General features: G+C 39.6%; 1 protein-coding gene and 1 long non-coding RNA gene across 12 annotated transcripts in view; one reads left to right on the plus strand and one right to left on the minus strand.

Moving 5' to 3' along the window:
* The window catches only part of ASB5 (ankyrin repeat and SOCS box containing 5), a 50,910-nt gene extending 40,919 nt beyond the window's left edge, over window positions 1–9,991 (minus strand). The window contains exon 1 of the mRNA XM_060136216.1: window positions 9,681–9,991. Coding sequence (XP_059992199.1) covers window positions 9,681–9,876 — 196 coding nt within the window. The 5' untranslated portion in view covers window positions 9,877–9,991. The remainder of the gene's footprint in view (window positions 1–9,680) is intronic.
* Window positions 9,708–18,041, plus strand: part of LOC132512547 (uncharacterized) — a 31,239-nt gene continuing 22,905 nt past the window's right edge. For 2 of the 11 annotated variants that reach the window (XR_009538209.1, XR_009538215.1), the window contains exons 1-2: window positions 9,708–10,169; window positions 15,913–16,083. This is a non-coding gene — a long non-coding RNA (uncharacterized LOC132512547). Of the gene's footprint in view, window positions 10,170–10,418; window positions 10,731–15,880; window positions 16,084–18,041 lie in introns of those variants that run through there. The other 9 variants (XR_009538217.1, XR_009538211.1, XR_009538207.1 and 6 more) reach the window with 9 other exon arrangements.

The raw sequence follows: 18,041 nt of genomic DNA on the forward strand, positions 1-18,041 counted from the left end.
TTCTATGCTTTTCGTTACTAACTGGAAACAGTTGACAACTTAACTTAAACTTTCACTGGGCTCCGGCTTGTTACTCTTAAATTGACATTTAAATAAAACCAACCACGTAAGTTCTGAAATCATATACCTGAAGAGCCAGCATGACGCTGGGACAGAACACTTACTTGTCCTAGTGTGATTACCTGCTTACGGCGACTGTTTAGCAAATATAACATGATAATTCCACCATCTTTTCTTATTGATGCTTCTCTGTGTTACTAAATTGTGGGAACTTTTGAACTGTTTTGAAAAATTTTTTTAAGTACAATATAAAGAATTAACATTCATGGGGCCAGACACTGTGGCATGTGGTTTAGGTAATACACTATATCCCGTATAAAATTTACGGTAACCCTCTGAAATAAATATCATTATGTCCATTTTAGTGATGAAGAAACTGAGGCTAGACTTTAAACAACTTTCCTAAGACCACACATCTCGAAAGTGCCATGATAGAAAAATTTATGTGTGACTAAATCGCTATGTTACCAGCAGTGTGATTTACGCGGGGGTCTTTTATTCATTCCACAAATATTTGCTGAGTTTCTTCAATATTCAAGGCATTGTTTTTCCTATTTGCCATTTCAGTTATTTCAAGGACCAATTGACTTTTCGCTTAGTCAATTATAATTTCCTTCTCTAGAATAACAGCAGTTTCCCCCTGTAGTCCTGTTACAATTCAATATCCAAGTTTTTGGCAGGAATCAAGTTTGCCTCATGAACTTTAGATAATTACAAACTTTTTTTCTCCTTCTAGTTAAATACTTTGTCTTTTGAAAATCTTATTTTTTTAAAATAATCAAAGTATTCATTATAATGCTATAGAATCAGGTTTTTGCTCATGTGTGTGCTTTTAAAAATTAAACTTCAGATGATTACAAAAATCTCAATCATTGAATCTAATTAACTTTCATAAACAAAAATCATTTAAAAAATATGTTCGTTACTTCCAATGGACCCTAAATTTGAGCTTACTTAAACAGATTTCCCTTTCTTTCACATTCCTGGAATGTCACACCAATTAGATACGCAAGCATCGTTTTAGGACTTAATATTCACTATACAGGAGATAGTCTCTCCAACGCCAACCAGTCTCATTTTGTTGATTTCTTTGAAAAATGGTAAGTAGCCCTAAAACTTCACTCCCCTACTAGATTTTACTGGATGAGCAGTTTCATCATAACTACAGGGAAAAGACACAGAGATAAATGCTCAAATTTTCCTTTAGCTCCTTTTCTTTTAGTTCTTGGAGAGTCACTATGAAGAAGCATTCATTCCCTTCCCAGACTCAACAGATCTGTGATTTTATGTATTTGCACTCTAAAGGAACTGGCTCTTTTCTTTGTCCTAATTCCCCATCCTGGATCACGGCTCACGAGGGAAATAAGACACCAAGCTTTCTGAAATTCAGAAATTCCTTCGGTGCATCATTTCGTTCTATAAATCACTACTTTCTCTTGATGGATACGGGGAATCATCATTTCTCTAGTGAAGGAGGTCGAGTTTGGAAAACAGAAGTGGCTCATCAATCTTCCAGCGGTTAATCAAAGATGTGTGGGGTTGTTCCTGAGGAATTCACTCACAGCGTCATCAGGACTTACATGCTCGTTACTTAACTGCTATCACAGTGTGTTGAGAACTCTTTAGAGGAAGAATGGCATCCTTTAGCACTTTGGCAGCAGACGACCTGCCTCGATCAACTAACGAGGAACGTTCGAGGAGCAGAGTTTCAACGCACAGGCCTTAACTTTAATTGCATCATTGTCAGTTTTCATTTAAATCAAGCTGCACACTTGAGGACGGAGATGACCTGGTGTTTCTATTTAAGAACATCAATGGCATTTCCATATTGAATTTCAGTTTGTTTGTACTCTGCCCATAGTTTAAGACCATGAGCCTTCTGGAAAGAGTTTATGTATTTCTGAATGCTTCTATTTTGCTCAGTAAGTAATGGTGACATGGAAATTTTAGCTGCTCGCATGGAGAGAGATTTGCCTTTGTGCCATCTGACATAGTTATGTCCATTCCTGAGGGGCCCCAAATGTTTGCTGTTGTTCTAATCCCTAGGAAAGAATGTGGAACGGATATTCAGTTATGACTCATTTTACAGGGTGGTTAGGGTCTGTAAAGATGCATGTAACTCACATAATATTTTAAATAAACTGGGACAGTTTAGTTTTAAACATTATCTTCTTCTTTTCTTTAAGGAAAAATGTCTCTTGAAATCCAACGTCCGAAGATTCACGGAAGTAGAGTTGTTCTGTTCAGGAAGGGAAAGGGGGCCCATGGGAACTTGTCCCCAGGCACCGCCCTAGTCTCTCAGTCCCTGAGGCTCTTCTAGAAAACTCCTAAATCTACTTAGCAGACAGATTTTTAAAATCTTATCCCACAGTAGCCAATGAAGAATTACAGGATTGAGAGAAGAGACCCTTCTAATATATGTCCTCTTCAACCTAAATTTCACAGAATGGACTGGCTTAATTACAGGCCACCTGGAAGAGCTAACAATTTGACAATTTATGAGACTCTGTAAGCCTCTCCTTCCCTGAGCTGATGTTCTTGGGGCACTTCCAGTCTCAAAAGCCAGTGGTCTGCTTTGTAGCGTTGCTGTGAGAGGGCTGGAAAGAATGAATGATTTGTTCTTTATACAGCTGGTAAAGAAGAAATGCCAAAAGTTCTACATAGCCTGTAACCAAACACTTTCTTTTTTAAAAAAAATCTATTGGAGGGTGATTTTGGAGGAAGAGGCATTCCAAATAACCCCCCTGCTTTCATTGACATGGTCCATGTGTTACTGGGGATAAACTTTCCTCTCTCTTCCCCAGGTTAGAAAATGAGCTTAATGTGCTGAGACTGAAGCCAGAATCCAAGGAGCTGCCATGGAGCCACCCTGAGGATGTGCACAGCTGACTCAGCGCCCAGGAGGTATTCGACCTTCTCTGAGATGTAGTTCACGGAACACATGTAATGACATGTTGACTCATTACACACAGGATTTTGTAAAATACTCATGGTGGCACTGATTTTCATCATTACCTAGTGACTCTTTCTTGTAGGCTGAATCCAGTAAAGGCATTAGAAAACTCTTAATAGAACCCTTTACTTTGGATGTGTGATTTGAGAACATGTGTATTTATTTTTCACTTTGGCACCAACCATCTGTCTCTGTCTCCTCACCTAACATTTATCCTTTAACATTTGCCCCCATGAGCCACGCTTGTTCAGTTCCACAACTAAAAGTTCTCTTTTTCTTTAGAGTCAGCTTGGTTCCATCCACACTTGTACATAACCAGATATGTTCTGCCTTTGAAGTTTCACCTTGAGCTCCACCTTCTCTCAGGAAGGGCCTGATACTTCCAACGGACTTTCTTAGAGAACATTCATTGCAGAACCTCACTGTGTTCAATTTAGCACCTTATGAATTTCTACTTGCTTGCTGTTTGCTTGTTTTATATGTGCAAGGTTTGGCTCCGCTGACCCAAGTCTCCTGTTACTCAAAAAGCAACTCATACACTATATATGGTAACTATTTGCATGTACACCCACATATATACACATATACGTATCCGTCCACGTACATGTAGCACATAATATTGTGCCAGGAACAGAGTAGGTATCCAAGTATTTATTGAACTGAATTAAATTCAAAATTGTATCAGTTATGTCAATTAATAAGAAAAGCAGTTTATTTTAATAATTTGCCACCTTCTGAAAAAGATAGCAGATTGGAAAGCAGAGACCTAGTTTTCATCCTTTAACTGTCCTCATTATATAAAAATTTAAGAGTTGACTATAACAATGTCACCTATATATAAACTTCATTTTGAAATTGTTCCCCAGAATACTTGTCATTCTTCAAAAGGCTTAGTGGATAAGCAATGAGCACACTTGCTCTTTCCTAAAAAAACAAATTCTTAGAAATAATAATAATAGTAGATTGAGCGATGGAAAGAACAGAGAGTAACAATGGGGAACAGGGGAGCTTTCAAGCATTATGAATAAGGACACATGCACGATTGTGGGAGAGAATATGCATGGGCTTAGCACAGCTTTTATTTAACTGGTGAACCTCAGGCAGAGCTCTTCTTATCCGCATACTTGCTCTTCCGTGCTCCCCGAGCACCTCTTCCACTTTGTATAATAGCACTCACCATGCTTTAAATTACTTGATTTTCTCTCTCTGTCTCTCCCACTACACTATACACATCTTTAGGAGAGGGACTGTGGTTTGTTTGTATATTTTATCCTTCATGCCTAGCACAGGCCTTTGACATAGAAGACACACAAGTAAAAGGTATGGGAAGAATAGCCCTAGGAAAACTCATCCTTCCTAAGCTATCATGAGCTATGCCGAGTTCTTTAATTCCAAAACTCCATGCATTTCTCCAAATATACAGGAAGAGGAACAATATTAATACATTTAACTATGACAAAGTCTTTTGTAAACTTGGAAAGTTTGTTCCCAGATTCCTGTTCTAATTCACAGTATTATAATGGTTCCTTCCAAAAATGTGCTCTGGCATTTCCAAAAAATAGCAGAACATGAGCAGAATTAAAGTCTCTTAAAATGTTTTTTGGTAGCACTTTTGATTATAATGTCGTGTCTGTTGTGATAGAAGAGCAGTTCCATTGATTCCAGTTATTCTTAGGTGGTTTTTTCCACCTAAGTATAGAAAATGTGTCCCCAAACTCTCACATCTTCAAGGTATTTTTACACCTTTATACAATGAACAGCATGAAAGAAGTCATTCTACAGGCTGGCTTGAAGTGTGTCATTGCTGAGATTCTGAGAAATGTTCCCAACATAACTAACCTCATAGACAACCAACATGGTAGCACGAAAAATCATATGAAACAAGTTGTTCCTTGGGCACAGGTATAATGGATATGACTGCTGCACTTGCTGGCGTCTGCTGTAAAGTTAAATTCTTAAAGCGGTTTTTAAACCTGGGATGGATTTTACCGATGGAGAAAGAATATTACATCATACAAACTTCTAGCTGCTTTTCCTACCCAGGTTACACTATTCTCTGGAATGAAAAGTCCTTTTGCCGTTTGACTAGTGGTGCATGTTTACCCATATCCTATTTCCAAGTGTCAACAACAGACTCACCAAAAAACAAACAAAGCATGCTTAATGGCAACCCTGAAATCAAATTTATGAAATCACAAGCACAAATATTCTACCAGATGATTCTACATACATTCTGTAGTCTATATAAAGCCTGAACCCTGAAAGGAGCACCCAGAGAAGTTGGGTGTCCCTAGATTGTTTCTCAAGCAGCCTCACAGAGACCTTACCTCGATGAATTTTCCACCCTCTAACATTTGGCCCATGGCCTTGCAGGCTTGGAAACCTGATCTGTCAGCAAAGCTGGAGCAAAATCACATCTCAGAGGTGGACTTACAACTCAAAGAGCACGGAGCACTAAAGAGTGATGTCAAGATGCAAACATAGTAATTTACAGCGAGAACCATAAATGTCAGATGGACTGAAACACTCCAGGGGCAAAAGCCAGCACATTCTCTCTCTGTGGACAGATGCGGATGGAGAGCCAAGTCATAACCAGAATGTCGCTTGGTGATAAAAAGGTGGAACAAAGGGAATAAACAGTAAATAAATCAAGGGCAAGGCTGGAATTCAGATTCTAGTTCTATGACTTCCTGATTCACACCAACATTTCACACTAGAGACAGGTGACCCACCAGACTCACCAAGCCGCTGAAGACCCAGCTCTCTGGGGTGGCAGAGGCTGGGAACTGTAGGCTCGCCTGGGTGGGTAATTCATCTTTCTGAATGACAGGCTTTTCCTTTGTTATAACTAATTCTGGGAGACCCTAAGGTAACATTTACTCTCTCTGCCAATGCTATTCAAGGTATCATCAGATTCATTCTTTTTCTTTTTCTCCTTTTTATTTATTTTTTGTTGTCATCCTTTCTTTTCTATCCACACCACCACCGCCACCAAACAAGTCTAGGTCCTCATCTCTTTATGAGGGGCATGGGCCTAACTGGTCTACCTACTTCAAACCTGTCCCACTGCCCAACTCCAAAGATCACTACTATATAAATCAACCTTAAATTAGCGTTTTGTACGTGTCTCTTCCCATTTTCCTACCTTCACTCATACCAAACACTCTCAGTGACTCCTACTGCTTTCAAAGTTGAGTTTGAATTGCTTGGCCTGATGTTCAAATTCTTTCATATCTGTGCCCAATTTATTACCATTTTTCTACTGCATGAAACTTCGACTCCAGTCAAATCTACTGTCTCTTAATATCCTAGGTGCACTCCAACTCCTGCCTCTGCTCGTTCCTGGGTTCCTGGGGTCAACTCAAGATCTTTCTCCTCCATAAAAATGTCTCTGAAGGTCCAAATCTGAAACTGACCTTTCCAGTCTTTAGGCTTATTTGGTATTTAGTGTATCTGGAAAGTAAGTATTATATGTAGATATACCATCTCCTCAACTAGAATAACCTACTTACAGTTGGGAACAATACATTTTCCCTTTTTTATATCCTGTTTCTTCAATGCCTCCATACCAGGGGTGCTCAGTAAACAGGTGCTTAGAACTGACCTTGTCCACATGTAGGTAAAACTACTGAACTCTCCTCAGAGCCTAAGATAGAACTTGAAAGGTATGACCCTTAGCAGAGGAGGGGAGCTCTCCCTCCAAGTGTCCGTGGGTTACTAGTGGCACATGGCTTCTTCCAAGCCCTTGGAGTGATACCAGAAGATCAGTGTTCTCCCCTGCATCTTCCCCTGCTCTCCGTACTGTCTGATGTTACAGGTGGAGACACCGTTCCACTCGTTAGTCTCACTCAGTCTCAAAGTCAAGTGTTAGCTTTAAACACAGACTAGACCTCTGCTATGTGGACACTATCACCAGGACACTTAACAGCAAGAACCATACAGGGAGACAGATACACAGAAAATCCTATCAAGCCCCTTCAATACGATGGCAGAGTTAATAAAGGGATGAAAAGGCAGATTTCTAAGGTTTATAGGCATAGCAAAGGGATCAAGAAGGGAACAATCTTAAGCGATTTTAGTTACCATGTTGCTTTTCAGTATTCTTGTTGTGTAATCATACCTTGGTCTCAAGCCTGATTGGAAAGTGCATTAAGAAAGCTCATTCCATATTTGTCTAATACAATGAGCTGATTTGCAACCGTATCTGGGAAGACAGAGTTCCTTTTATTTCATACCAAAGCACTACAGCTCATGGGGAGGACATCCAGAAAGTTGTCAACAGGGTCTTCCATGATTATGAAAGACGTGAAAATATACACATCATCTCATATTTCATGGATTTTGGCAGCTCCACATCAGAAATGTTGGGGAATGATCTGGCTAAGTCTTGAAAGCAGGAATGAGAAACCTAATTCAGAATGGAATGAAGGTGATAATTCTTGAAAGCAGGAATGAGAAACCTAATTCAGAATGGAATGAAGGTGATAATCTCTGCTAGGAAGGAGGAAATTGCTAGATTAAACAAAGATAATTAAGCCTGATAAATCATAAAAACATAAACAAAATAAAAATAAGTTTAGTAGTAGTAAATAAAAGAAAAAGCTATGTTAAAATAGAGAAAGTAATAATTTCCTAGGCAAGGAAGAATTAATTCTTAGAGGTAGACCAAGAAAGAGCTTGTAAGGTTCCTGACTGTCCTCCTAATATTAAAATAAAATTGGAGACTAACTATGCTTACACTGAATAAAAATTATAATAATATATTGTATTGTTTAGTATATAGACTAATGCAAGCTATAGGGAGGGAGAATTTTGTTAAACAGATACAAAATTAAAAATAACAGAAAACAAACATTTGAAAACTCTATGTTCCCCATTTTTATTCCCAGGAAAAGTATTTTCTATTAGTGAATGTGGATTTCTTTCTCTCCTTTTTGGGATATAATCCTAGAGCTCTAATATATCTTAACACAGACTCATAAAAGTAGGCGGGAACATGGAAGCCATTTCACATATTCCCACCTCCCAGCATGAGCACACTGAGATCAGGCTAAAGAGGGGACAAGTATTTCTTTATATTTGTAAATAAGTACAAAAGGAGACTCCAAAGCTTCCTCTAAAACCCTTCTCAATCCACCAAAAATGGTGGATTTGTAGCCAATACTCCAGTTTTTATGCACGGCAATTCTCACAATACGTAGACGAGATTTGAGTACAAGGTAATGAGCTATGGGCTGCCCGTGACAGTAAACTTTCTCACCTTATGATCGCATAGCCTATTTAGTCTTATATCTAAAAATACGGGTTTAAAAAATTAAAATATGGATTTTGTTTTAAAATCTAGTCTCCTATGTTTGCTGGTTTTTAAACAACAAAATATTCCATTTACCAACATGGTGTATGCCACATTTAAATAGTTATACCTGGTCTGAAGCAGAGCTGGTGGGTGAAGGATTAAATATTGTCTACTTCTCTAGATTCCATCTTCCTTGTGAGAGTTTCATCCTGGCATTTAGATTAAGTTCCTCACTTTGCATAAGAACAAAATCTTCCTCAGGAAAAATGTACTCTCCTTATCTATCTCATACACCAAAAAAGATTTTCTACCTTTATTCAACTTTCCATGTACCTACAGAGTCGCCTAGATTTTAAAGTAAGTTATTCCACACATTGAAAAATGTAGAAAAACAGATTTTAAGAAGGCAAGCTTTCTACTCTAAGCGTTCTTTTTTTAAAAAAAATAAATTACACTCTCTAATTATGTGATAGTGTATTTTGATTCTGAAAATTAAAGTTACTTTAGAGGTAGGTAGGGCTGTAAAATGTGCACGCTTGCCTGATGATTTTCAAACCAGAAATTAACCAAAAGGCTCTAAGAAGTTAAAATGTCACCTTGAAGCCCATCCTAAGAATTGCTTTTATTATACAGAATATCAGTGCAGTAGAATGGAAATGGTTTTGCAGCCTTTCAGGTTGAGGGTCAAAATGATCATTTCTCATTTAGTCTCACACTTTAATTTCTTGTAGGAAGCATGATGGATGTACTTGGTCGCCTACATGTTAACATTTGTTAATTCATGTTCCTACCCTCATATAATCAATTTTTTACAAATTGAGCAAAGGCAACAACAATTCCATCAGGAAAACATATGCCATAAATCTTAACATTCACCACATTGTGCTTTACTTTATAATGAAGCGGTTAACCTTGGTCAAATAAAAATTGTGAGAAACCAATAAAACCTTCAAATCTTCTCTTATAACAATTATTTTTCCATATAACTAAAGACTTGATTTAAAAAAATTATAAAATCTCAGGTATATTAAAGGCCAGTTGAAGTGCAATCAGTAACTGAAGCCTGTGAATGCATGGCTTGGCCCATGAAATGTTAAAAGTTAGGAAATATTTATGAATAGGAAAATATTGATATATATTTAAAACTATGCTTCCGTGAGGCTCTTCTGCAATGATGCCTTGATTTCATTAACCCAGAAAAAGTAATTTTCTTTTTTATGAGGCCATGAAGGGAGTTAAATATTTCCCGCAATGAGAAGTTGGCAGAATATTCGCTCCGAAGCAGTCCCTAAGGGAAACATGGGATGTTTGCTTGGACTGTGCGTGCAAGATAAAGTCAACACGAAACACGAGCGCAGGCCGTGCACATACCTTGTCCTTGGGTTACTCCGTAAAATTCAGCCGCTATCCGGGCCGCCTCCTTGCGGTTGCCTTTCACTATGTAGAAGTGACTGAGGATGGCGAGGCTGATTTTCACAAAGAGCTTGAAACAGAACAGCGAGAGGATGGTGAAGTAGACGTTAGAGAGCTGCTGAGCAAAGGGCCGGCTTTCTTCGACCACCGACATCGCTGCACCAGCCCGGCTGCTGCCGCCCTTGGTCAGATCCAAGTCCCGAATGTGCCTGGCTCCGGTCCGGGATGCTCCTGGACAGCTGGTCCTGAGGAAGGAAAATAGCAGCTGGTAACGATGCCTCCAGCTCAAAATATTTATACCGTCCATAAAAGTGCTTCGCACATGGCTATTGGTCTGACACTCTTCCGCGGGGGCAATGGCAACACGTGCCGCTTCCCGACACTCCTGACTTTCCGTGCTGGCTACAAAATGACATCCCGCCCCCCTGCCCTGAAATTCAGAATCAGGTACTGAAATTTATATACAGATTGTTGTTTCCCTTTGCGGGGGGGGGGGGGGTCAGTGTGAGCGGCACTCTGAAGGCTTTGCGTAAAAGGGGTTCCTGGTGTTAATGTAAGTGCTCTTCATAATATCAAGGAAAAATTACGCCCATCAATTCAAACCTTGAAAATGGTCGTATTTGTAGGCCATGAGCTAAATTACCAAATAGTCCAAGACTTGATGGTTTAATGATCACTCATCAAATTCGCCAAATTGCGGCTTCCACCGTTGTCAGGAAAAATAAAATGTGTAAGTGGATAGACTGGAAAGTCACAGGCTCATAACCTTAGAGTGTTTATTCATCCACTGAACACTTTTTTAAGCACCTGCTATATGTCAGGTATTTTGCTGGATGCTGGCAGACCAATCCCTGCCACAAGGATCTCAGAGTCTAGAGGAGGAAACAACCATAAAATAAATACAAGTGAGGACAGGGTAGCACAAAGAGGAAGGGCCTAATCCTGGTAGCGAAGAGTCCAGAAAGGCTTCCTGGAGGACATATAATATCCAGAGAATTTCAAGTAAATGTAAGTATTTCATCTTGACTCTCCCAAACCAAGCAAAACAATATATTTTTTAGCCCCATAATCTTTGTTAAACCCGATCTGATGTAGTTTAGAAATGAGGTGCAACTGTTTATAAGGGCATCCTTAGGCAAGCTATCTGTTTAGAAGAGAAATCGAGTAAGTTATTTAAGAACAATAATGTAGAGTGACAGACAGTATTTTGGCATTTAAGCCAACAAGAATACGCCAAGATACAAAATGACATATTATACAGGGGGCTTGTTTATACATTTACATGACCAGGCTTGGGGCCTGTTAATTGTCGTACTGCTTCCCGATTCTTCCGAGAAGTTCCGGAATCACAAATAATAACAAAAACATAAGAAAACAGAAGTGGCTTTTCTGGGAATAAAGGAGCATATCAGTGATTGGTCATAGTGGTCAGTGCTGCATGCTTTTCATGCCGTGTTTCTTGCACTGATTTATATGAAACATCCCTAAGACAAAGGAGGTATTGCTGTAAAGTAAACGTGTCAGATAAAGCAGGCTTCTTCTTTCCCCAGTGACTGCGTGGTTCCCAGAAAAATAAATTAGATAAAATAAAATATTAGAAAGCAGTCACTGCCCTCTTTCTGGAAATGCCCCTTGGTCTTGTTCTCTCAGGCAGAGAACTAGACTAAGCAGCTATCCACTGGCTCCAGTGTGCCATTTCACATGTGCTTTGGGAAGCAATGAAAATGAACTGCAGGGCTTCCGTGGTGGCGCAGTGGTTGGGAGTCCGCCTGCCGATGCAGGGGACACGGATTCGTGCCCCGGTCCGGGAGGATCCTGCATGCCGTGGAGCGGCTGGGCCCGTGAGCCATGGCCGCTGAGCCTGTGCGTCTGGAGCCTGTGCTCCACGGCCAGAGGGGCCACAACAGTGGGAGGCCCGCGTACCACACACACACACACAAAATGCACTGCAGAGTATACAAGACGAAGTAACTAAATGTGAGATTGTGTTAGTTAAGTGACTGGAGGAGATGACCCTCCAGTTAGTCTTTCCCCAGGCGTGGCGATGCATGAGTACGCACCAGAGAGGCATGCCCCGTGGACAGCTGGACCATCACAATACTCTGAGTCACTGCACCCACATCCAGTTCAGTGCTTTAGAATCAGAAATAAAACCCACCTAAGTCATGCCTCAGTGTCTTCTAAGGTTTCACTCTTTCCTCTCTACCAGTAAGAGCTATTATAATTATCTCCACATCAGCTCATCAGGGGACTGGATTCTTTTGGGTTGAGGAACACTTTTATTTCAATAAGGCTGCTATCATTGGAGCAGTAAGTTTAACTCCTTATACTTTTACTAGTAGAAAAATACTGCTCTCCAGTATTTAGGATTTTAGGTCAAGATGTCACGCTTTATTTTAATGAGTTCCTTGATTTCCCACCTGTATTTCTTTCGTTAGCACAAACTCTCCCTTGGCAACTTTTACCATCTCTAGTTCTAGTATCACTAAATAAAAATTAAGGCTAAATAAAATAACTCATAGTAAGTGAACTCATCAAATATAAACTAGATGCTGCATTTTTCACATTATAGACCCTTCCACGCAACATCATAAGTTATTTTATTAATATTTAAAAGACACATGAAAAATATTGTGCCCCTATTTTCCTGGCATTTGTGTTTTCTTAAAAAATAAAATATTGATTAGTAATTTAAGGGATTTATTGAGATAAATACTTTTATCATTTACCATGTTGAGAGGATGTGGTAGAGTGATTTGGTGATTAGCCAGTATATCCCAACTGATCTTGTTAGTTTTGATCAATCAATCAAACCAAAGTTGAGCTCAACAGTTTTGTTACTAGAATGGGCGATGTGAGAGGAGATTAAAAACACAGGAAGAAATCATTTTTTTATATAAATTTATTTATTTTTGGCTGCATTGGGTCTTTGTTGCTGCACGTGGGCTTTCTCTTGTTGCGGTGAGCGGGGGCTACTCTTCGTTGCAGTGCGCAGGCTTCTCATTATGGTGGCTTCTCTTGTTGCAGAGCATGGGCTCTAGGCGTGCTGGCTTCAGTAGTTGCAGTGTGTGGGCTCAGCAGTTGTGGCTCGCGGGCTCTAGAGCTCAGGCCCAGTAGTTGCGGTGCACGGGCTCTGTTGCTCTGCGGCATGTGGGATCTTCCAGGACCAGGGCTTAACCGGTGTCCCCTATATTGGCAGGTGGATTCTCAACCACTGCGCCACCAGGGAAACTCAGAAATCATTTATTGAGAGTTCACTATAAGCCACATGTTTTACATAAATCTTCTCATTTACTCTCTTATTCTATCCTGGAGGGGTATTATTGTCATTTACATTTTAAAGATGAAGAAAGTGTAATTCAGGGAGTTAGTGACCTATAAGAGTATTTGAACACAGTTATGACTCTAAAATACGTGCTCAAGTTACTGCCCGTATTTTCTATTTTTAAGCACTTACTGTCTGAACGAGCAAGTACGATTTGTACATACAGAGTGAGACAGAGTCACAGAGACTTACACACACAGTGGAGAGGTCGGTCTAAGACTGCATTTAATCAGGTACCTAAATTAGCACCTAAATGAGTGGGGCAGCTATTCATGCTCTGATGATTACATGAGATGGAATCTTGTGTGTGCTTGACACCTGGGAACCAAGGAAAAGGGGAATGTTTGGTGACTGGGCTAATACTTCTCGATTATTCAAGGTTAAGAGTCGCTGAGCAGCTCCCATTAAAACAGCAGAGAGGAAGCCGATAGAAGGGCCAAAGAACAGGGCAGTCGAGAGTTAGTTCATTGAAAACAACGCTGAATGTTCAAAAGAGGGTCAAATAACTGAGTAAAAACAAAAAGAATGAGGATCATGGAAAGGACAGGAGGCGTTCGCTGGTGACCTTCAACTCAGTATCTCAACAGGATAATGGAATGGGAATTAGGACTCCGGTGATCAGGGGTGATCCTCAGAGCAACGTCCAGAGAAAAAGGGCCCCTGGGGTTCCTCCTTTTGTCACCTTTCTGGGTATTGTCTCTGCTCCTCCCTGCAGTACAGCTGTCAGAGGACAGTTCCTCTGTAAGGCGCCCCCTGCGTCCCCTAATCTTTCGTCTTTCTAGTTCTTGATCAGCTTCCTTTAGCATCCCAGGTACTATGTGAATTGGCATTGTGTCTGTGTGTGTGTGGGCGCGCGCACGCGCTTCAGAGACTTAATTTCATGTCATTCAGATGCTGAATATCATAATGACTTTCAAATGTGGCCAGATTGGTCTTCAAATTCTCATAGAAGAGAGAATTTCATTTCCAGAGATTATGGCGCTAAATTGTTTTGACCTAACTGCAGTTTTGACCCAAGCTGTTATACTAAAAATGTCAAGGGGACATCACAAAAATTGCCTGTTTCTAGTGCTTTCCAGTTGATAGATCTTAGCATAAAGATTTTTTTTTTAAGATGTTTATGTAGAGGAAATAGAGTGACCCCATTGAAATAACCATTTCCTTTAAAAAAAAATGTGATCCCATATTCTCTGGTAGAAATCTAAAGGCTCTAGGCGACTTTTTATTGCTAATTTCCAAAAAATAAAATGACAGGGATACATTTCAAATAGCAAAGTTGCTAATGTTCAGTACAATGGCAGTCATCTTCCCTGCTCCGGAACAGGGATTTGGAGGAGGGTTTGTGCACGGTGAATACAAACTGAGAAAAGTCATCTGCTCATAAATCTGAAATTCAATGGTGGCCGGGCTGATAAAATGAAAGAGAAAAAATTATGCAAGTTGCTATTGGTGGGATAATAGCTCACTGCTGTGCTTAAGACACCATTAAAAACATAGCTCTTGTTTTTTAATTTTATGAAATCCCACAAGGAAAAAAATAAAGGTCTGAGATGGTTAAAATACACGGGAGCTTTACATGTTTGTATACATAGGAATCTGAAGAAAAACAGAAATGTTTACACTTGAAGTTGAAATCCTTAAAGGGAATTAATAACTGAATTTAGCCTTATCTCCATTCTGTAGGTTCTGTTTAATTGGTTTATCTACACTTACCCAAAAGCTGTAATCATGGAAATAGATACTTCACAAAGCACGTTGTCAAAACTCCTGGCGTGGACTTAGGCACTGTGATGTAATGCCTCTGTCCTAAAAAAATAACGTACTCACAGCAGAACTATAGATACTGATGCCCTGGGTTCCTATTAGATATCTCTGATTATTGATGAAGGATAAACGCTCATAAAGATTATAATCATCATATTAATTATTTATGTTGTTAGTTGGGGGAAGTTGGGATGAGAGGTGTTCTATTCTGTTTGACTGTACTTTTGGGGGGTAAGTTCTTGCTTCTGGCCTCTAGCCATACTTCCAGTATAATGGAACAAAAGAGTAATTCCTGCTAGCATTAGAAGAATCCATTAAGAAGAATAAAATACTATCCACAAAGTTGTGATTGACTTGGATTTCACCCAGGCTCTCTGGGGAAAAATCGCAGGCTTTCTCCAAAACTCAGAACAGCCTCTATCCTAAAAACTGAGTCACGTTAAATCGACCTATGTGGTCAGCCCTGAGTAGAGGTTCCTTTAGGTTAAAAAGATTCTAGTCATATATGGGGTCCAGAAAAACCCGGCTGAGAGCTGGCAGCTCTACATAGTTGAGGGTTTAAAAAATATATTCTAATTTTAAATTAATATATACTTATTAACACCTACTACATGCCAAGCACTCATTGTTCTAGATATTTCATCTGTTGTAATGGAGGTTTTTGTTTGTTGGTTGGTTTTCTGCAAACCCATCTTTTGTTTAGAGGATCATATCTCACCCAACCTCAGTCCATGTTCCTGACCTCCTGGCTCCAGGAAAGGACAGTTGACCAAATTAGGCCAATGAAGATATTTCTGGAACTGCTGCTAGAGGAAATATGCTTTTATTCAGCAGGGAAAGTTAAGACAGCAAGATCCAACCCTAAAGATGCTAGGAGCTATGGGAAGGAAAGCATAGTCAGGATGCGGGGAGGTAGTGTCATGGCACGTTCATCTGAATACCTGGATCTAGCTGCACCTGAAGCAGCCGGATATGATGGTAATACAGATTTGACAGTAAAATGAGATAATACATTCCTTTTAGTTGTTAATTAAACCCATGTGGATTGGGATTGCTCTCATATTTATAGGAAAAGTCCTGATATATTTATATTTTCTTGAGTCCTTATAAAGAAAATACACCATAGGCATCATTCATCCCTTCTGTACAAGGTGAGGAAGCAGAGACTTAATGACCAAGCAATCTGCTGAGATTCTGCCTCTTCAAGTGGAAGTGCTGGGACTCATGCCTGAGCTTCCGTCACCGCAGCTCTTCTCATGTTATCACTCACAGGTTAGAGCTGCAACATTCGTATTGTCTGGGGTACTCGCTGTCTCCCCACCCTATCTCGGCCTGAGCTACAGTGCACGTTTTGCCATATTTGGGTTATAAATAGTATTTAACTGAATACTCAAGTATATCGTTGGGCTGAAGCTGACAGGCCCCACCCAAATCGTTGGTGATTAAGAATTTGTTGTAACCTTCTCATTTTAACAAACCACCTATTTTCAAGACGATTTAAAGGGAAGACTTTCACTTTATGGCATCGTTTTGAAGATCCAAAGCGTGAGGCCGTCTGAGCAGTGAAATGATGTTACAATGATCTTTCAAGTACAACGTGGCGATCTCATCTGCCATTTTATAGGTATACTTTTATAGGTATACTTTTACAATTAATAGTTATCATTTCTTCAAAGAGCTAAAACATGTCAACTGCCCTGGGATGTTGCCAACTGGCTAAGAAAACTGGGATCTACAAGTGCCCCTGTCTAGGATGCTAAGATTTCAGTGTCTTTGACAGCACGTGTACTGCCTGTGTGCTCTCCTTTTAAATCTGTTTTTTTAATCTCCAATTATAAGCCTTATTATGAAAGAATCTACCTCACATGTTGTCAGGTTTAAATGCAGTAATGCACAGCATTCACGGTGCATGATAGGAGCTCAGCAACTATTAGTTTTATTATAATGATTCCTATTATTTTGTTATTTAAATTAGAATCCATTGCATAATAAACACTACAATTTTGCTGTGTGTTTGTCTAATTAAATGTCCAAATTCCAACGGTACTTTACTCTCTGCCAACTACAGACATGTACTCACATAAAAGAAATCTATTGAACTCCCTCTGGTGTTAGAAAATAGGCCCAATAGAAAAGGGAACACTCTTGCACTGCTGGTGGGAATGTGAATTGGTACAGCCACCACTAGGGAGAGCAGTATGGAGGTTCCTTAAAAAACTACAAATAGAACTACCATACGACCCAGCAATCCCACTACTGGGCATATACCCTGAGAAAACCATAATTCAAAAAGAGTCATGTACCACAATGTTCATTGCAGATCTATTTACAATAGCCAGGACATGGAAGCAACCTAAATGTCCATCGACAGGTGAATGGATAAAGAAGATATGACACGTATATACAATGGAATATTACTCAGCCACAAAAAGAAATGAAATTGAGCTATTTGTAATGAGGTGGATGGACCTAGAGTCTGTCACACAGAGTGAAGGAAGTCAGAAAGAGAAAGACAAATACCGTATGCTAACACATATATATGGAATTTAAGAAAAAAATGTCATGAAGAACCTAGGGGTAAGACAGGAATAAAGACACAGACCTACTAGAGAATGGACTTGAGGATATGGGGAGGGGGAAGGGTAAGCTGTGACAAAGCGAGAGAGTGGCATGGACATATATACACTACCAAACGTAAAATAGCTAGTGGGAAGCAGCCGCATAGCACAGGGAGATCAGCTCGGTGCTTTGTGACCACCTAGAGGGGCGGGCTAGGGAGGGTGGGAGGGAGATACAAGAGGGAAGAGATATGGGAACATATGTATATGTATAAGTGATTCACTTTGTTATAAAGCAGAAACTAACACACCACTGTAAAGCAATTATACTCCAATAAAGATGAAAAAAAAATAGAAAAAGAAAATAGGCCCATTTCTGGAACTGGGATTCATAACCAATGTTCTATATAAAATAAATGATATATTTAATTTTTTTTTGAAGTATAGTCGATTTACAGTGTTGTGTTACTTTCTGGTGTACAGCAAAGCGATTCAGAGATATATATACTCTTTTTTCATATTATTTTCCATTATGGTTCATTACAGGATAATGAATATAGTTCCCTGTGCTGTACAATAGGACCTTGTTCCTTATCTATCCTTATAGATACTAGTTTGCATCTGCTAACCCCAAACTCCCCATCCATCCCTCCCTGACGCTCCCTCTCCCTT

This window comes from Lagenorhynchus albirostris, chromosome 21 (genome assembly GCF_949774975.1).
Source record: "Lagenorhynchus albirostris chromosome 21, mLagAlb1.1, whole genome shotgun sequence".
Classification (NCBI taxonomy): domain Eukaryota; kingdom Metazoa; phylum Chordata; class Mammalia; order Artiodactyla; family Delphinidae; genus Lagenorhynchus; species Lagenorhynchus albirostris.